Source organism: Helianthus annuus, chromosome 9 (genome assembly GCF_002127325.2).
Source record: "Helianthus annuus cultivar XRQ/B chromosome 9, HanXRQr2.0-SUNRISE, whole genome shotgun sequence".
Taxonomy (NCBI): Eukaryota; Viridiplantae; Streptophyta; class Magnoliopsida; order Asterales; family Asteraceae; genus Helianthus; species Helianthus annuus.
Window position 1 is genome coordinate 146,297,924 of NC_035441.2, and position 21,690 is coordinate 146,319,613.

Genomic DNA, 21,690 nt, shown 5'->3' on the forward strand with positions numbered 1-21,690 from the left:
TATATTATTTTATTATAAAATAAAAAGTAATAATTATGTTTTATTATATAGTCAAAAGTAATGATTATGTTTTTTATCTTATTTTATTTTATAATACTTTTGTTACTTTTTTATATTTTGTTATACTATTATTAGTAGAATTTTTTCCCAAACTAGTGTTGGTGGATAAAATATTTACCAAAATGGTGTTTATTGAAAACTATTTACCAAAATGGTGTTACTTATTTATTTTGTATTTGTCTTTGTCTTTTCTTTTTTAACCAACATATTAAACTTTATTAATATTTCTTTTAAATTACTCAAGTAACTATAGCTTATTCTTCAATGATTTATATTTTTTTCAATGAAAACAATACCTTTTTTATTTCATTGGTTTCTTCTATCAACTCTTTATAAAATAAATCAAATCTTATTATTATTACGTTCAGACACTTAGGTTTAACTTTATTCCGAACAACTACTAAGAAAAGAATTGTTGTGCTTGTTTAAAAAAGGTTTAAAGTTGAGTCGAAATGACATTTTTCTTATAATGTAATTTTAGTAATTATCAACGATTATATAAATGACACTTGAGAAAATTGAAGAAAATATACTATAGAGTTCAGTCATACCATTAATTTTTTTTTTCAATCAAAGAGCGGAATTAAATCATTTATAATTACGTTAGAAATAAAACTGATAAAAAAATTGAATTGATTGGAAAAAAACACATCATTAAAGAATAAGCTATAGTTACTTGAGTAATTTGAAAGAAATATTAATAAATATTTTGATTTAAACAAAAAAAAAAAAGAATAGAAAAGAAACTTGAATTGTCGTTGGTGAAACATAAAGTAAATTATCAAAATATTAATGTTGAATGATAAAAAAGTATTAATAGAATTAAATGAGAAAGCCTTAAATTAAGCTAATTAATTCCAAAATTGATACACTATACGTGAAATGGACCATCCATAATTCCAAGTTGCATAAAGAAAAGATATTATTACTTAACCATAACATACTACCTGAGAAAAAGATATTATCCCAATCCATGACAAAAAGAAAATCATTAAAGTTAAAAAAAATAATAATAAAAATAATTATTATTATTATGATATTAAAATAATAAAAGTATTAGAAAACTTATTTGTATTATAAAATGTTAAAAGTACTATTCACTTATTATTATTATGATAATAAAATAAATCTAAAATTAAAACAATAAAAGTATTAGAAAAACTATATATATTATTAAAATGTTAAAAGTACTTTTTGGTTTGTTTTTTAATTTAATAACATATAATTGTAATGTAATAATAGGATAAGGGTATAAACTTATAACAATATGAAAGATGGGGGTGCAGAATTTAAGTGTGTTTGTGGGACATAGTTGATAGGATGAGAAAAAGGGTGGCTACATCTAAACCCACAATACCCTTCCACTATTAAATAAATAATAAAAAGATTGACTTATAGGTGCATTTAACAATACCCATTAATTAATACATTAATGATGTCAACATTCAATATCATGGAAGAAGTCAATGTTTTCAAGATAATATAGAATAAGCTTTGAATAATTGATATATATTACTTTTCAAAAAAAAAAAAAGAATAATTGATATATATCAAGCATATAGAAGTACGAGTCTATAGAACAGATCATGTTTAAGTAAGGTCATAGTTGATGTAACTTAAATACAACTAGGTTTTCTCTCGCGCTACACGGCAAAAGTTTGGTCTTTTTTCCGGTGCTAAGCAACATCACTTTGGTCGTTATCGGCTCAATTAATCGGAAACTACAAAAGCGAATATGGATAGTTGTTCTGATAATACCAATATCTTAAAACCTAAACTCTAATAATTTAAAAATAAACTCATTTAACTTTTGTAGTAAAGTTATAAAAAAACCAAAGTTATGTTGTAGAAATAGAAAACCCTAAAGTTAAATTAGGGTTTAAAAACCACAAAAGAAAAGAAAAACTACATATTTACTATATTATTAACATTATACGTTGTGTAATCGTTTATCAACCTGTTTTTTTTTTTTTTAATTTATTATATTATTAAACATTTTACTGATAAGTGTATTATTTGCTCTTTTACGATAACATATATATTGTATAATAAAAAGCTACTTTGTGTACGATGATGTATAACACAACACCGACCACCTATTTTTATTAGATTATAAAATATATTTTGTTGTGTGTTCTCTTAAGCAACTCAAGAAAGCATACTAGTTTTGATCCATAAAATTCTTTAAATATATCATGCCGTATCTATGCCTCGTTTGTGATATGCGTATATAATTTATATATGTGTGGACCATCGGGGGTAAAAGTGAAAGTGCACTAATTTTAACGTTATTTTACTAATTTCGTGAAAATAACGTTAAAAGCTGAGGACGGTTAATCAGGCATCATGTAGTCGCGTTGATAGCTGAAAGACAAAAGGGTAGATGCACTAATCGGTCTTTGTCCCGATTGCTGAGTGTTATGTGTCTTATGTCCAAGGCTTGATGCAAAACTACTATCGAGTCGGGGGTTTCATCGGAAGCAGTCTCTCTATTCCTACGGGGTAGAGGTAAGGCTGTCTACATCTTACCCTCCTCAGACCCTATCTTTGCTTTGCTATTGGTGGGATTTACTAAGTATGATGATGTCGTATCATTATTTTTAGGGTAAATTACTTTTTGAGTCCCCATGTTTTAGTGGTTTTAACTAGTTGAGTCCAAAAGCAAAAAGTTTAACGACCTGAGTCCCTATAAGCATTTTCATTAACCATTTGAGTCCTTTTGAGTCCAAATTTTAACCTTTTGAGTCCAATTTTTTGAACTCAAATCGTTATAAAATAAACAAAATTGGACTCAAAACGTTATAAAATAAATGGTTAGGGACTCAGGGCGTTAAACTTTTTGGTTTTGGACTCAAGTGGTGAAAACCACTAAAACACAGGGACTCAAAAAGTAATTTACTCTTATTTTTAATATTGTTATTTGTGATAGAAACACATCTAATTTTATAAGATCCCGCCTCGTTTATTAAAGTAGATGAATAATTATTAATTTCGTTTATTTGGTACGGAATTAAAAAAAGGAAATACTTGAGGGTAAAATTGGGAAAGTATAAAAACAAAACAAAGATGTAGACGACGCGAACCAAACTCGAGCTTGTCTTACTCAAACTTGGCTCATTTTACTATTGAGAGCTCAAACTTAGATTTATTTTAGCTCCATATTTAAAGTTTGAGCTCGGTTTATAATTTATTTTTCAAGTTTGAAATTAGCTAAATACAGCAAAATATATAATGTTTACTACTTTTACTATCAATGATAAATAAGTTACTTGAGTTGTATTTTTAGCTCCATATTTAAAGTTTGAGCTCGGTTTATAATTTATTTTTCAAGTTTGAAATTGGCTAAATACAGCAAAATATATAATATTTACTACTTTTACTATCAATGATAAATAAGTTACTTGAGTTGTATTAAAAAAAGGCTTGTTATGATCATAAGCCTATCTTAATATATGAAACTCATATTCTAACTCTTTTATCAATGAGCTTCACTTCACGCCACGACCTGATTTTATTCAAATTTAGCTTGTTTCGGATTTTTAACAGGCTTATTTCTAATCACTTACAGATAACTTCTCGTTTAATCTCATTATCATATCTCCTATTGGTGACCAATCTTTTTAATAATAATAATAATAATTAATTAATTAATTAGTTAATTGTTTCATCAAAAGCCTTTTGAAATAGTACCCTACTATATTCCACCAATTTTAAAATTTTGCTCCTCATTTTCCATCTAATAAAATCATGGTCGTAAAAATCCTGAGTAATCTTTGATTAGTCACCAATCATTAGTCCTAGGTTCATTGAATAATTTTTATCTAATCAGCCAATTAATCAGCAGATGGTTAAAGTGGTCAAATTCAATCTAAATTGGCCAAAAATCAGTGGCAGTCTAGCGATTCTGATTCTTAACCAAAACTTGTAAATTCCAGCAATTAATCATATCTCATTGAAAATATAGATCGAGGAAGTTGTTAAACATGTTTACTTAATAAAAATACATATAAAAATATGTATGTATATGCATATCATGCTAAAAAATACATACAAAATCATAATTCGATTAATCGTTAGTGGATGCTTCACCGTTCAAACAGCGCTCGGCGATTTAAATTACAAGTTTTGTCCTTTATGTTTGCATCAAATTTCAGGAGGCGCTGTCCTTTACCTTTAAAATTGTCAGGCGGTGTCCTATACGTTTCAAAATCTTGTAAGTTTTGTCCTTTAACCTAAACCAGGTTAGAATTCTCAGTTAAATTAAGGCATGTGCAAGGCACATGAGGGTAGAAATGTAATTGCACATCCCACTTGTCTGTCCCCCTTTAATTATAACAAGATATGCCCTCATTTATTCACCTGCTTCACATCGATCATCACTCATCTTTCATTTCTAGGGTTTCAGCCACTGTAAAAAGACGATCAACATTCCGATCAAGATTCCGATGTCGCAGGATGGAGAAGGCTGGTATATCAGGGATCATCTTGATAATGAAAATGTCGTTGAACTGTATAGTAAGTTACAAACCCTAGCTTCGATTTTGGTTTATAACACTCCCCCTCAGACATTTAGAATTATACACAGTTTAACAACATACTTCAGGATGATGTTAAATAGGTACTTCAGGACCTGAATAAATAAACTGATACTACTAGATGAGCTATGCTGGCTCATTAAAAACCTTACTAAGAAAACCCAGTGGGACAAAACTTAGTTAAGGGAAAAAGAGTACAACGTGTATATTTCTCCCCCTGAATTCAACAAACATCTTTCAATCTACGCAATGGAAAAAACCTAGTTGCATAAAACGCAATGGAAAAAAACCTAAAAATGACAATTTTTTCTAAAACGCAAAGCACAAAAAACACAAAGAAATGTCTTATTTGTAAAACACAATGACTAGAAAACACAAAGAAATGTCTTATTTATAAAACGCAATAGCCTAAAAACACAAAAGAAAGTGTATTTTCTAAAACGCAATGGACTGAAAACACATAAAAATGCGTTTTACCTAAAACGCAATGTACCAAAAATGCAAACAAATGTCTTATTTATAAAACGCAATGTCTAGAAAACACTTAAAATGTCTGTTTTCTAAAACGCAATGGATTGAAAGCACATAAAATATGTTTTACCTAAAACGCAATGCACCAAAAAACACAAAGAAATGTCATATTTATAAAACGCAATGGCCAAAAAACACTTAAAAATGTCTCATTTCTAAAACGCAATAGCCTAAAAAACAAAATAAAGTGTTCTCTCTAAAACGCAATGGATTGAAGACACATAAAAATGTGTTTGACCTAAAACGCAATGACTTAAAACACTTCAAAAATGTGTTTTTCTAAAACGCAATGACTAAAAACAATTCAAAAATGTGTTTTTCTAAAACGCAATGGCCAGAAAACACATAAAAATGTCTTAGTTCTAAAACGCAATGACATAAAAACACCAAAGAAAATGTAAAACGCATTGAACCAGGACAATAGTTGTCTGTGAATTGTCTGAACCAGGAATGCAGTTCTAAAACTCAATGGCATAAAATTGTCGACCCCAGCCAGGGGTTGTCGCCCCTTGGACCCTGCTACCAGGGGCGCTGCCCCCGGACCTCCGCCAAGATCGTAAAACGCAATGACTAAATCAAAAACCCAGATCGTAAAAATGAAATTAAAGAATTTATTACATGAATCGAAGCCGATTTCTTCAACAATTGACGAAATTTGAATGATATAAACACTTATCAGCGATTGAATCGAACGGATCGAGTGATTATCTTCAAAATCACGGGAAAAAAAACAAGATTTTGAATGAAATTAAACTGGGTTTTCTTCAAAAAAAAAAAAAAAAACTGAAGAACACGTTGATTGGGTGTTTGAATCATTGATTGATGATGAAAATCGCACTATAATGTAGTGATTATTGAGAAAGTAAGTGAAGAAAAGATTGAAGATGGTGTGTTTTGAAAATGGTGGGTTTTGAAGTTACTGGGGATAAGAAGGAAGAAAAACGATACGATTGACTAAAATACATTTTCTCTTTATTTTAAATTTTGTCACATGTCATACTTCTATTGCTTTCTATCCTTCCTAGTCAAAATAAAGAGTTAAATGCCCGGATAGTCCATGTGGTTTGCCATTTTTTCACCTTTAGTCTCTAACTTTCTAAAATTACAGCTATAGTCCCCAACTTTTCAATTTTCGTTCCTGGATAGTCTATGTGCCTAACATCAGTTAGTTTTCTCAGTTAACAGGGTGTGAAATGACAAAAATACCCTTTCCTTGAAGAGAACAAACCACATGGACTATCCAAGCATTTAATAAATAAAAAAAATAAAAATCTAATTAATAACTCAAATTTCAAGTGGGCCCCATAACCTACCCCACCCTCACCCTACCGTCTATAATCATCTTCTTCTTCTCGATTTCGCACTACCATCAGCCACCAACGGTTTCGCAATCACCGGAAACTTCAAGTTCAAACCCTCACCAAACGATGCCGTTTCATTAATAGTCAACTTCTCCGGCTCGTATACCACAACCTGCTTCGGTATCCCAAACGATGCCATTTCACCTATATGTCCTTTTCCAGCTAGGACCAGTGCTTTTAAACATCTCCATTGATAATATGCCCTTTTTATCATATTTTAATTGGTTTAGAGATTATATTTCCTCTTTCAGAAAGAATTACTAGTTAGTTGGTCATTTATAGTGCTCAGTACTTAGCATAAAATATCTCATAATTTCTAATCTTTTTCATACAAGACATATGGTAGAGAGTGGGCGAAGGGTAAGAGGGGCGGGGAGGGGTGTCCGCCCCCCGAATTTTTCGCTCAGTAGTGTTATATATGTAGTTTTCGTATAAAAAATTGTGGGTACATACGTTTTCGCCCCCCGGTTCTATAGAAATGTTTGGGTGTATACGTTTTCGCCCCCCGGCCGAAAAATTCAAGCTTCGCCAATCATAGAAGATTTTATCTCATTTAACAGTTCAAACTTCTAGCTAACACTTACCAGATCTGTTGGCTCTAACATCAAATAAATATATTATATATACATCTACGTGTATAGAGAGAGAGAGCTTGAGGAGTAGTGAAAGAGTTTTCTGGTGGCGGAGAAGACGATGAGAGCAACATCAACATCACAAAGGGTAGACAACTCTTACCAACCTGCTTCGTATACCACAAACTTGAAGTCTCCAGTGATTGCGAAACCATTGGTGGCTGACGTAGTGCGAAATCGAGAAGAAGAAGATGATGATAGGGGTAGGGTGAGGGTGGGCTAGGTTATGGGACCTATTTGAAATTTCACTTATTAATTAGATTTTTTTTATTTATTAAATGCTCGGATAGTCCCTGTGGTTTGCCCTTTTTAAGAAAAATGTATTTTTGTCATTTCACACCCTCTTAACTGAGAAAACTAACTGATGCTAGGCACAGGGAATATCCGAGAACGAAATTGAAAAGTTGGGGACTATAGATGTAATTTTAGAAAGTTAGGGACTAAAGGTGAAAAAATGGCAAACCGCAGGGACTATCCGGCCATTTAACTCCAAAAGAAACTTCCTATTTGATCCTTACTGTCTGTTTTTCATCAAAAAAGGTGTACATGCCCGTTATATGACCAAATTGAAATTTTTTATTTACTAGAATTCATATCTTAAGTGTTTGTTTAGAAGGATTTAATATGTTGGGAGTTAATTAAGAATACTGTTTCTTTTCCCTTAAAGTTAGTAATAAAAGGCATTTTAACGACTTTTTAGATAGTTATTACTTAGCGCACTTTGCTTGTAGTGGATTTTAAAAAAACTTTTTAGTGTGATATATGTGATATTTTTAATTAGAGAAGACTAAGACTATGAGGTGTCGAGGGGCTTGTGTTGGGGGCATTGCTTGACACGTGGTGAGGGTGGGATCCACCAGCTAATATTCAAAAATAGAGGTGTGGTGGGGTGTCGCTTAGCTGGGCGTGGCCAACCATGTGGAATTTTTGAAAAACTAGAAAGAAAATTAAAAAAAAAAAAAAACCTACACTAACCAGGCAACTACAACCCGTCATGTCACCACCCCCACCCCCCCCCCCTCCCGCCTCACGTTAGACAGAATCTCCAAGTCAAACGGGCAACGCTGACCAAAATTGCCAACCCAGGGTGGAGCACCTGACGTTAAAGGGCTAAAAATGCCCAAAACCCATGTCCACACCCAAGAGTCTAAACTCAACTCCGAAGTAGGTAACGAGTTGTGAAGTGCATTATTTTTTAATTAATATCCAGGTGTTGAAAAGTTTAGAAAAAAAGGACCTGACAAATAGATGTTAAGAAGTCTTTTTCTTTTGATTAAGTGGTTACTGGTCTATAAAAATAATAATTTTAGACTAATTATATGGACGAGTTATTTGGGATATAGATGTTAAGAAGTTTTTTTTATTTTGATTAAGTGGTTATTGGTCTATAAAAATAATAATCTTAAAGTAATTGTATGGACGAGTTGTATGGTATATAAAAAAAGCACACAGTTATTTACCGATTTTAATCTAATAACTCTAACTAAACGGATATATAAGGCTACGTGTCCTGATTAACGTTCATCGGCTTACGACACCCACCTTAGAGCCACGTCGTCCAAAACCCCATCTCCCCTTCACGCCCCACCCTTAGCCGTTACCAAGCTAGCACCCAACCTTCTTTACGCTCCTCCATGCCCCACGACCATGGTGACACGCGCCTCACCGCCTACAATAATGATGCCACGTCGGAGATGATGTGATAGTGAGTGTGGATATGGCTAATACTTGTTAAATCTAGGTACGAGATCAGAGATGAATACACACGAGATTCACAAGCTACTTCTATTAATTTTTGTAAATTAATAAAACTACAAAACTCAAGGAATATGAAACTAAAAACAATCTGATTCTACTAGGACTCATATTCTTATTCATACTTATCTATAATCAATCAGACACTAATAAAATCTAATACTAAGAGAATTCAAATAATAATTAAATACATTTAATTATTATTTTACTTGTTTAGTCCTTCGACTTTAGATCTTCTCTAGATAACCCCTTTGAAATCAAACGAACATCCCTGTTGATGTCGTAATTTTACCGATTACACTCAACATCACACTTGATATTTTAGTATAACTGGATTGAAAATTTGAAATCATCATATACGAAGATATGGTGATTTTTATAACAATCTAATATAAGAAAACCGAAATATACAATTTGCTTTAGGATATGTAAAAGATTAGGCCGCCTATGTTTGGTGGATTTATTAAAACCATATATTTGTTTTTTTAATCTTACAACACATACAAGAAAATATATTATTATATCTAATATCTAATATCTAATCTAAATTCTAATAAAAGACTCCAAAAAATGACACATGACATTCTCTTCTTCAATCTCATAAATTTTATTTATAATTATTTAATAAATTTCTTTTCATATTAATATTAATATTAATAACTAATATATAAATAGGGGGCGGTTCCCCTAAGAAGCCTATTTTGCCTAAGTTGCCTAAGAAGCAATCTACACCATGTTTTTAAACAACCAATGGACCAGATTAAATCCCTAATATTAAACTAGATAAGTAAACAAATAAAACGCGCGGGGGTATTTTCGCCATAAACAAAAAAATAGTACTGGACAAAAAGGAAAGCAGTTATTGACGATTCAAAAACAGTTCTTCTTCACTCTCTCTCAAAACTTCCCAATCGCTAACAAACGTCCCCTAAAATCGACAATCAGAGAGACGAAAATCGAACAAACAACAACAAAAACAACATCAACGATGGATTCAGAGAGTACGTTCCATTTTTTTTTTTTGCATTTTGGTGTATTCGTTTCAATTTTGTACGGTTTTTCTAAGTTTCTTCGAAATCAAATCGATTACACAGGTTCTAAGAGATCTACAAGAAGCCAGAAGCATAAAGAAACAAAATCTGATGACGATTTCGAAGGTTTGTTAAGGATCTGTAAACGAACAGATTTCTAGGGTTTTAATATGTCTAACTTGATTCATGTTCTGCATTTTATAAAACAGATCGATCGTTGTGTTTTAATGAAATAGTGCTGGTTTATTTTTTGTGCTGGTTTATTTTCTGTGCTGGTTTAACCTATGTGCTAGTTTAGTGTTTTAGAAATATCTAGCACAAAGTTGTGGTTGGTTTTCTGGTTTTCTGGTTTTGAAATCGGTGCTGGTTTAACTTCCGTGCTAGTTTAGTGTTTTTTAAGAAACTAGCACAAAGTTCTAGTTGGTTTACCGTCTGTGCTAGTTTATTGCTTTAGAAGAAACTAGCACAAAGGGTTTAGTGTTTTCTAGTAAACTAGCACAAATTCTAGTTGGTTTACCGTCTGTGCTACTTTAGTGTTTTAGAAGAAACTAGCACAAGTTGTTTTTTGGGTTCCAAATCTGTGCTGGTTTACCGTCTGTGCTACTTTTAAATTCAGGAGATAAGTAATATAAGTTTCAGTTGCTTTTTTGTGTGTGAAAACAGAGCTGTACAATCCCAAACCACTACAAATTGTACAACCAGGAGAACCAATCCCTACTTTTGATAATGAACCTTTGCATCTCATTCCACTAAAAGTTGTAAGACCAACAAAAAAGGAATATTATATGAGTCCGAAATTTTGGAATGAAGTAGCAATCTGGGGGCCAAGCTATACCAATCATCCTACTTCTGGTGGTGAACCTTCAGATCCCCTAAAAGAAGAGATTGATGAGAAACCTGAAATCTCAGTTGTACAACCCAAAAAAGAAGAAGATGATGAAAAACAAAAGATCCCCATCCTACAACCTAAACATGAAGAAGATGAGGAAAAACCTATAATCTCAGTCAAGAATTTTGGAAGGAAGTAGCAATCTAGCCAGCTCCTGCTATGATCATCATGTTTATGTTGTTTGTTTTAGTTTTCTAATGTTATCAATGCTGTTATGTATTATGATCATGTTTTTCTGAACCTTATGTAACAATGATGTTTTGAATTATAAAAATCATGGTTTATTATGTATTAAATGATCAAAATGGTACTGGTTATTGTTTTTTAATATATAGTACACTTTATAACTTGTGCTGGTTACTATGTTTCTTCTGAAATTACTTGCAGGCTCATCAGACAGTGACTTCGAACAACCGGAAAAGAAACAAAAAACAGCACTAAAAGCTGTTGCCACAAACGTTGAACCTATACGATCAACACTTTTCAAGAATTTGATAAGAAAAAAAGAATTAGAATCAGGAACAACCCAAAAAACCTTGCTCAATTCATGCAAGTGTTATCTGACGAACAGAAAGCAGAAGTAGATAACATGGGATTTGAAAGCATGAAGAACTTTGATATAACAAATATACCAACTGATCTGGGATACTGGCTCACTAACAATTATGAACCTACAATCAACACACTGAATCTAGGTACACATAATGTAGTGATAACACCTAACCTAGTACAAGAAGTTCTTGGCATACCAATGGGTAAAGTGAAGGTTAAGGAGTTGACTAAACCATCAATGAGTGATCCAGTTGTTGCAGAGTTTAGAAATCAATTTGAAATTGATGATGAACTGCCAAAAATGTGTCATATTATTCATGTTGTGAAAGAACAGAAGGAGAGTGGAAGGCTATTTCAACTGAACTTTCTTGTAATGTTCAACTCAATAATGGCAGAGCTCACACACGGTGGCAGCGTCAACATGAAATTCCTTACAACATTGCAACCTGATGTAGATATTAAGGATGTTGACTGGTGCAGCTACGTGATCGACTGCTTGAACAGAAAGACAACAAGCTGGTTCCAATCTAAAGCAGCACATTACATCGGACCGATAACATTTCTAGTGGTATGTTGTAGTTATCTAAAAATGATCTATATTTATTGTTTTTTATCAAACATAATAACAAAAACTAACTTGTAAATCAATCAGTTGGTTTATGCTCATGATACATACCAAAGAACAAATCCAACACAGAAGATGATACCAGCTGTAATGTATCATAAAAATGATACAATTAAAAAGCTTGGTCCGGTGGTGGAAAGCAATAAAAGAAAGAGAAGTGAAAAATATGGGAAACCAGCACAGAAACTCACCTTGACAACACAAACACCTACTCAAAAGGTGGTGAAGAGTAAGAAGAAAACAAGTTTGAAAGCAGCAACAACTGGTGAAACAGAAGAACATGAAAAACGAAAGAATTTGAAGGTAAAACTGAAGATGAAGAAAAAAGCACCAGCTGAACAACCTCTATCCACATATCAAAAAATCTCAAAGGAAACTGATGAAGCTAGAAATCATTACTTTAGTGACTTCCCAGAATCCCTAGACATTACACAAAGTTTGGACATTCCACAATCCCAGGAAAAACTCTCACAAATTCCACCTACAAATCCAACAAGTGGAGTGGTAAATTCTATTTTATTGTGTTTATCTGTAGTATTACTGAAAAAAGTGCTGGTTTAGATGGTTATTGAAAAAATGTGCTACTTTTATGACATTTGTTGAAAAATGTGCTACTTTTATGACATTTAGTGTTTGGAATGTTAAATTGTGCTAGTTTATACCTAGTATATGTTAGTTTAATGTTAGAATTTGGAATGTGAAATTGTGCTGATTTATATGCTAAAGTGTGCTGGTTTAAATGGATTGTAAAACTGTGCTAGTTTGAAATGTGCTACTTTTACAATTTGTGCTACTTTATAAAAAGAATGTGCTGGTTATCTTTTCAGGAATGGATTTGTCTGATAAAATCCAAAACAAAAGAGCTGAACATGCATGTCAAAGAAACACACGAAATGATTACAAAATGTTTAACAAAGTATAGAGGTGAGGAGGTTGTGGATGCTGTGGATGAGTGGAGAAAAAGATTGGTAGTATATGGTGAAAAGTACAATTTCGAGAAGCAAGAATCAGAAGCAGGGAATGAAAAAAAGAAAAAAGGAGGAAGTGGAGAGAAGACAGAAGGAGGGAATGAAAAGGAAGAAGGGAATGAAGTTAAACTTACCCAATCACAAAAAAAAATGGTGGTCTCACAATTTGATTCAACTCCTTTCAGAATCACCAGTTCAATGTGGCCAGAGGTTATAAAAGAAATAGAAAAGGCAGAACAAGTAGCAAGCAACAAAAAAGATGGTGCTGATCATGGAGTTGGTGGTGAAGAAGAAAAGGATGCAGGTGGAGAAAAGGCTAAAGATGGTAAACCTGATGGGGAAACAACAAAGAAAGGAGGTGAAGATGCTAATGAACCACCAAAGGGAGAAAGTGACACTGCTGGTCAACCAGCAAAGAAAGAAGGAAATGAGGCTGCTGGTCAACCAGCACAGCAAGGAGAGGTTTTTAAAACACCAGAAAAGGAAACCAAAAAAGACAGTGAAAAACAAGAATTCATAGGTGAAGACCTAAGCGCCGGAGACCAGAAGAAAAGCAAACGTACAACTCACCCTGCCGAACCTTTATGTTCACCATATATGCAGCGAGTTGTACAAATAAAAACAAAAACTGAAAAAATTGAAGTAAGGATAGCCGAATGGATGTTCTCGACAGTTGACGACCCCTGGTAAGTATAAAAACCAACAAAATCTTAATTGGATAAAAATAAGTATTTAAACTAATGTGTATTACAACAATGCAGGGTGTTTATATTTGAGACAACATTTAGCACAAACCTTTCAAGGGTATTTCTGGAGTCGCTTCACCCGAACTTATACATACATGTCCAAGTCCTAACAGCTTGGTCATTGGTACTAAACAGTGAAGAGGTCTACAGAAGCAAAGGTTCACCGGCAAGAGTTTTCTGCCCATGCAACGTGCTGGTATGTTTTCTAATATGTGCTGGTTTTAATAACAGATTAGAAAAAGCACATTTAACAAAATGTGCTGGATTATTACACATTGTGCTGGTTTTGAAATATTAATGTTTTATTAATAGCTGGTTAGTCTAATATATGAAATGCTATTATTGTGCTGGTTCATAACACATTGTGCTGGTGCTGGTTTATAACACATTGTGCTGGTTTCTGTGCAGGGAGAAAACAATTTCAAACCAAAACTGAACAAAAAGACCTGCACACAAAATTTCAGAGAAAACATTGCCGCGACATTGATGACTACCGAGTTTGGAACTATTAGGAAAGTGGACATGTTGTTCATTCCAATACTACAAAACAAGCACTACTACATTGTATGTTTTGATTTCAAGGGAGAAGCCATCAAGATTATAGACAACATGAAAGGGAAAGCAAAAGCACAAAAATGTCACGTGCTAAAAGAGTGGTAATATATTGATGCCCATTAATTCTGTGCTGTTTATTTTAATTATATTTGTGATGCTTAGGGATTTTGATTTTGAAAATTTTCAAATGACAGAAAGAAATTGTATGTGATTACCTTGAAGTTGAATACCCAACAATGCACCCAAAGATGTCGCCCTTGGAACCAGAAATAATGAAAATGTCGTGGCAAACGGAAAAGAACTTTGTAGATTGTGGTGTCTTTGCAATGAGACACATGGAGACATACACAGGGAAGCATGTGAGCAAGAAGGAATGGGATAGTGGGCTGTCGAAAGAGTCACCGGAACAAGACAAAGAGTTGGTTGAACTGAGATACAAGTATTTAAGCAAAGCGACATCAACTTAGCGAAAGGTGAAATGATGGAACTGTTAGAGAAGTATGAGAAGATGGAGCCTGAAAAGAAAGAGGAATGCAAGAAAAATGCGGAAAAGAAAATCAATGACAGATTGAACAAGAAATATTGATTGTGTTGGTTGAACAATATAACATTAGTTTGGTAGTTGTCTGTAATATTTTGTGCTGGTTTAACAATTAATATGCTGCTGGTTTAACAATTACATTGTACTGCTTTAACAGTTATATTAGGAAAGTTAATTTTATGCTGGTTTTACAATTAATATTGTGCTGGTTTCACTATGACAATATGTGATGGTTTCATAGAAGAAGTTTAAAATTGTGCTGGTTTTATAATTGTGCTGGTTTTAAAGAACAAAGTTTAAAATTGTGCTGGTTTTAAACAGTATATTGAATGTTGAAAAATCAAATTCTTGACAAATGCATTTACAAATAAACAAAAACTAATAATGTGCTGGTTGAATGTTGTAAACATAATAAGAATACAAGAAATCCAAACTGAAATGAAAAAAATAACAAATCCAAATATCATGATTTCCAAGACACACGACTAACTGCTCTTCTGGGAATCAGCAACAGTAGTCTTCATCTTACAAGTCCGACTATTATGTCCATGACCTCCACATATCAAACAACCTCTAGTTTTAGTTTTCTTTGATATTCTTGAAGATGATACCTCACGAAAAGACTTTAAGCGTTTGTTTGAACCACACCCCTTGTTTCTAATACCACTAGGTGGAAGAATGGTAGCAGAAGACGATGAACATGGCTGATCAGCATGAAGAATATTAGCTAATCTTGCATTCTTGTCAAGTGATTCTGCAGGAAGGTCAGCAGAATCAACCTTCAACTTCGACTCGATCACTTGGTCTCTATACAACGATAACAGGTCCATATTTGTAACAAGACGGTTAACAATATGTTCAGTTGCAGTCATTATCTCACGCACAATGCTGGAAGCACGTTCAACTTGATTACCAGCAGCATTTTGATCAAAACTCGAAACTTTTGTCTTTTTTGGAACAACATCTCTTGTCCAACGCCCCATAACATATTTTTTAGGGAACTCCTTTATACCACAAAGACGAAGAACACAAAAGGCATGCCTACATAGCAAACCATACTGCTCATATCGGTTGCAGCTGCATTTAATTACCATATCCTTAGGAGTAAAAAGAACCTACACAAATAACAAATGCTTATATTGTGCTAGTTTATAACAAAGTGTGCTGGTTTATATATGTAAAATTCTAATTGTAAATATAAATCACTGTGCTACTTAAAATGTATTGTAAAAAGCAGAACATGTTTGTGCTACTAAAGGTATAAATAAATACCTCATGAAGGTCGGGAAGATTGACCTGTAGAATATAAAACTTAATTGAATCACCAACTTCTTCTTCACGCCTGCACATACAATTCTTGCAAGCAAGTCGAATTTCTTCTTGAACATCAAAAAATATCCCCCGAGTATAAATCTTTACAGCTTCCAGTTCCAATTCATAATTGGTTTTCATGGCAGGTTGTGTGTATCTGGTATCATGATCACGTTTGCTGCGCTTAAACCTCTGAGATTCCATTGCAGTATCAAAATGGCTCAAAAACTCAACTAATGACAATTTTGTGTTGGTTAATTGACCAAAAAAATGATTTTCACTCTCAGACCTAGATGTTGTACGCATAAGACCGGACATATGTTCATGACGATAGTATGCAGGAATCCAATCTGATCTGAGGTTGTACATATCAGACAGCCAGCTGTTACTAGTAAGGTTGTACTTAATCATTAAATCACACCATTGTGTCTCAAACTGTGCTGGTTCAAGAGCATCAGTCCATACAACATCACATATATCTTCTTTAAAAACCTCATCTTGTGATAGCTCAGTACCAACCTATAACAAAAAAAATAATTAGTATATTAAAACAACAAACAAATCCTAAAATGTGCTGGTTTATATGTTAAAGTGTGCTAGTTGATGTATAAACTTAAACTATGATGCTTAAACTGTGATGGTTTAAAGAAAGTGTGCTGAGTTATATGCCAAAGTGTGCTGGTTTAAAAGTGTGCTGGTTTATATGCTAAAGTGTGCTGGTTTAAATGGATTGTTTAAAGTGTGCTGGTTTATATGCTAAAAGTGTGCTGGTTTAAGAAAGTTACCTTTTCAGAAACTTTGATCATTATATGCCACATACACAAACGATGTCTGGTATCTGGGAAAACATCTCGGATGGCAATTTTCATTGCAGCGTCCTGATCAGTCACAACCACCTTAGGTGCAACACCAAAAGCCTTCAAAAAACTTTGAAGAAGCCATTTATATGATTCAGCAGTTTCAGATGCTAACAAAGAACCAGCAAACGTGACATTGTGATGATGATTATCGATTCCAGTGAACGGAACAAATACCAAGTCATACCTAAAAATTGAATTGATTATATTACAACTGCTTGCTGAATTGTGCTAGTTTAATAAAAATATGAATAAATGATCTACAAAAAGTGAATAAAATACCTGTTCGTACGGAACGTAGCATCAAAAGACATAACATCCCCAAAGACCTCATAATTCAGTTTCATTTCTTCATCAGCCCAAAATAATCCAGCAAGAGCACCTTTTTCATCACAATAAAATTCACAAGAAAAATTCGGCAAATACAGCTTCTTCTTCATAAGACGTTGGACAGCCATGTCCACATCAAACTCTCCAATGAACAAATTAATATCTCTTTTAAAATTTTTACAATCAGTAGACGTCACTCCAACCTTATCAAATCCACCACGAATCTTTCTCATAAGGTTGAATGCCCTAACTGGACCAATATTCATCTCAGAAAAATCAGAAAACAGTTGCTCTTCAGTGAATGTCAACTTTCTAGACGAAGCTAAAAGATGATAATCCTCTTCATCAACAAAAGAATGATTATGCTCCTCAAATACATGAGAAATTCTATAAGTATTTTTTGGAGTTAAAGACATACGGATGTGTGCCTTACATCCGGTACGTTTAGAAGGTCTCCTCCTTCGGTCATTTAACTTTTTATCAGCACCAACACTATCATTTACCGTGTCAACAGCACAGGATGTCGCTGAACCCTCTTTCGCACAAACAAAGTACTTTCTAATCACAACACCATTTTTTGAAGATTGAGTATGCTTTCGACCCTCAAACCCAGATAACTTAGCATACTTCTTATAGAAATTAAAGGCAGAATCAATTGACTGGAAATGCATACCAACTACAGGTTTGGAAGAATCTGGAACAATAGGAGTATAATACTGATTACCAGTAGTTGGACAGATACGAACTCCTGAACAAATCAAAAAACCAGAACAAATAAAAGATATCAGCACAAACTTTACAATAAACCAGCACAAAAAACAAGCACAACTTTACCAGACAAACTAGCACAAAATAAAGATATCAGCACAACTTTACAAAACTACACTTTAAAATATGATGTAATATAAAAAAACCAGCACAACTTCAGAACTACACTTTTAAATAAAAACCAGCACAACTTAGATCAAAACTAAAAACCTAAAAAGTAGATGAAATTAAAACTAGAAGGTATTTTACCATCGACAGTAGTAGACATCATTAAAATAGAGGAGGATAAATCAGCAAATCAATGAATGAACAGAGGAGCTAGGGTTCCAGCAAATCGATGAAAACGATGAACGATTCAGCAGGATTGATCTCAATCTCGCAGGTACCGGCAAATCGATGAAAACGATCAACGATTTGCGATTGATTTAGATGAAAACGATCTCGATGAAATTGGTCAGATGATGAAGCTCAATGAATGAATGAATGAAAAATATGAAAGAAGGAATGAAAATCGTGTGATTAAAACTAAGTACAGATCTGTTTGAAATTTGCATTTTCCAATATTACCCTTTCATCTAAATTAATGAGATTGCCACATGTAAGCTCAAGATTGCTTCTTAGGAAACTTAGGGAAGATTAAATTCTTAGTTGAACCTCTACCTATATAAATATCATTTATTCTTATCCTTATCTTTATTTAAGATTAATATATAACTTCAATTTTGCAATTTAGACCCTTTGTCTTTTTTACTTTTAACCTAAAGTTTTTCATCTTTTACAATTTAATCCCAACTCCTTTTTATTTTTAGTCCACCATACTTATCATCTTTCCTAAGTTTTTCGTTTCGTTTTAAATTTTGTGAGTTAATGCACCGCAACGTGCGTGTGGGGTTCAACATTTTTTTCGTATATTTTTTCCCGTTTGACTGGCCCATAGCAGCACATCTATTTTTCCCCGTTTAACAAGTTCGACCAACGCGCGGGTCCTAGATTGACTTAGTTATTTTTTTCTATATTTTACGTTTCGGTTTAATTTTTCTGCAATGAGCGTTCGTGATTCAAAAAATTTACGTCTGCTTTTTGCTCGGCGTTATTTTCTTTCGTTTTTATTTAATTTTTTTACAAGCTTTTTCGGTGTTGGTGGTCGCTGACACTGATATAGGATTGATACTACTTGACATAGTTTTACAACAAACACTGCAACGCAGGGGCTTAATACTAGTTATATTATATAAAAAAATAGAACCCATGGGGAAGTAGGTAAGGCACTTGACACAAACCAAAAGAACAATTGACTTGACAAGCATTATTGTCATGGGAAAAGATTAAATTAGTTTATTTTAGCTAGAAAGTGTAGGAAGCAATAGGATTAGAACATGTGGCAACATTTAAAATAAAGAAAAAATATATTTTAGTCGATCCAACCCTTTCTTCTTCCTTTTCAAAACCCAGTAACTTCAAAACCCACCATTTTCATAACCCACTATCTTCAACCATTTCTTCACTTTCTATCTCAATAATCACTACATTATAGTGCGATTTTCATCACAAATCAATGATTCAAACACCCGATCAACGTGTTCTTCAGCTTTTTTGAAGAAAACCCAGTTTAATTTCATAAAAAAATCTTGTTTTTTCCAGTGATTTTGGAGATAATCACTCGATTCGTTCGATTCGAGCGCTGATAAGTGTTTCAATCATTCAAACTTCGTCAATTGTTGAAGAAATCATTTCGATCCATGTAAGAAATTCTTTAATTCCATTTTTACGATCTGGGTTTTTGATTTAGTCATTGCGTTTTACGATCTTGGCGGGGGTCCGGGGGCAGCACCCTTGGTAGCGGAAAAAATAATTTTCCGTAAATTGCCTCTGGAAAACTGCATTCGTAGACAGTGTTTCTGGTTCTGTAAACAAAAGGTTCTGGTCATTGCATTTTAGTTAGATTCTGGTTCTATGAACAACCGTTTCTGGTTCTGTGAACAACAGTTTCTTGTCATTGTGTTTTAGACAGTTTCTGGTTCTATGAACAACAGTTTTTGGTCATTGCGTTTTAGACAGTTTCTGGTTCTGTGAATAACAGTTTCTGGTCATTGCGTTTTAGAAATAAAACATTTTTGAAGTGTTTTTACTCATTGCGTTTTAGGTAAACACATTTTTATGTGTATTCAGTTCATTGCGTTTTAGAGAGAACAGTTTCTTTTGTGTTTTTAGGCTATTGCGTTTTAGAAATAAGACATTTTTATATGTTTTCTAGGCATTGCGCTTTAGAAATAAGACATTTTTAAGTGTTTTATGGCCATTACGTTTTAGAAATAAGACATTTTTAAGTGTTTTCTGGCCATTGCGTTTTAGAAATAAGACATTTTTAAGTGTTTTGGGTGCATTGCGTTTTAGGTAAAACACATTCAGTCCATTGCGTTTTATAAAGTACACTTTCTTTTGTGTTTTTTGGCTATTGCGTTTTACAAATAAGACATTTATTTGTGTTTTCTGGTCATTGCGTTTTAGAAATAAGACATTTCTTTGTGTTTTTTGTGCGTTGCGTTTTAGAAAAAGTCATTTTTTTACGTTTTTTTTCATTGCGTTTTACGCAACTGGGTTTTCTCCATTGCGTTTTACGCAACTGAGTTTTCAAAAAAAAAATCGAAAATATAGCAATAGTATACTCGTTTTAAAGATAAAAAACACTGGTTTTTTTTGGTGCAATTTTTATAAAAAAATAATGTCGTATGAAAAAGTTATTGACGTTTAAAAAATGGGGGGAATTGGAGGAGAGAGAAACTATTGTGCTACATTGACTAGAATGCCCCTAACAAACCCACGCGCCTTTTTTTTGCTTCATTTTCATTCATTTAATCTTAGCCCTTGATTAATTAAATGGATGGTCAAGATCACTTCCTAGCCTTCCTAGCCAAATAAACTTCCTATTGTATCTCCACCCTTATTGTCATTATCATATATTCCACCACATCTTCCTAATCTAATAAAGCAAAGGGGTTTGAGCTGAGGTGTCAACACCACAAGCACCCCCTTTCTCTCTTTCCTATGTGGCAAGTTCTCACATCTTCTCATCCCATGTGTCATTTTGCTGGTTTTTTTGTTTTATAAAACCTAATTAAATATTGATTGAATAAAACCCTCATCATCCAAAGAGGAAAAGGTTCCTTTCTTCTTTTCTTCCCCAATAACCCGACAACCCTTCCTTATTCCTTCTCAATGTTGAATACAGTCAAATTTACCAAAGAAGAAAGGCATCGTGTCTTCTTTTCTTCCCTTCTGAACAATCAGTACTCTAATGAGGAAGAATGCTGTTTCTGTGCAAGCCCCCCATAGTAAAAAAATGGAAATAGCGCACAAATGAAATCACAAATCTCCCAAATTTAAATTTCAAATCTCTGCAATAAATAATTATCTACAATATCAATGTTCTGAATTTTGAGAGTGAGGCCTCGGGTAATTGGCTTTTCGTTTGACATTTGTAAATCATATTTCTCTCCCTCGCTCTCAAACCCTATGATCTCGTGAGCTTCAGGCATGATTTTGGTAATCAAGCATCACGCATCACTCATCTTCATCTTCACCTATAATACATGATTCGGGGAAAAAAACGCCCGTCGCCCCTTGATAATCACGGTGGTTGGAA

The 21,690-nt window shown here is 33.4% G+C and overlaps 1 protein-coding gene across 1 annotated transcript; it reads right to left on the minus strand.

Annotated features, from left to right (window-relative positions):
• Positions 1–15,157: 15,157 nt before the first annotated feature.
• On the minus strand, positions 15,158–18,466 carry LOC110915227 (protein FAR1-RELATED SEQUENCE 5-like). The gene is made up of 5 exons (XM_022159889.1): positions 18,297–18,466; positions 17,232–18,027; positions 16,878–17,136; positions 16,054–16,611; positions 15,158–15,896 (listed from the first exon to the last, which is right to left on the minus strand). Exons 1-5 carry the CDS (start codon positions 18,316–18,318, stop codon positions 15,267–15,269), a joined length of 2,265 nt encoding a protein of 754 aa, XP_022015581.1. The 5' UTR covers positions 18,319–18,466; the 3' UTR covers positions 15,158–15,266.
• Positions 18,467–21,690: the final 3,224 nt, after the last annotated feature.

Excerpts from the sequence above, each read along its gene's own strand:
- LOC110915227 (XM_022159889.1), bottom strand. The coding sequence starts at position 18,318 with ATGATGTCTACTACTGTCGATG. Across the intron at positions 18,028-18,296 it reads GATGTCTACTACTGTCGATG|GAGTTCGTATCTGTCCAACT; the intron begins GTAAAATACCTT and ends TGATTTGTTCAG. Across the intron at positions 15,897-16,053 it reads ATCTTCCCGACCTTCATGAG|GTTCTTTTTACTCCTAAGGA; the intron begins GTATTTATTTAT and ends TTATTTGTGTAG.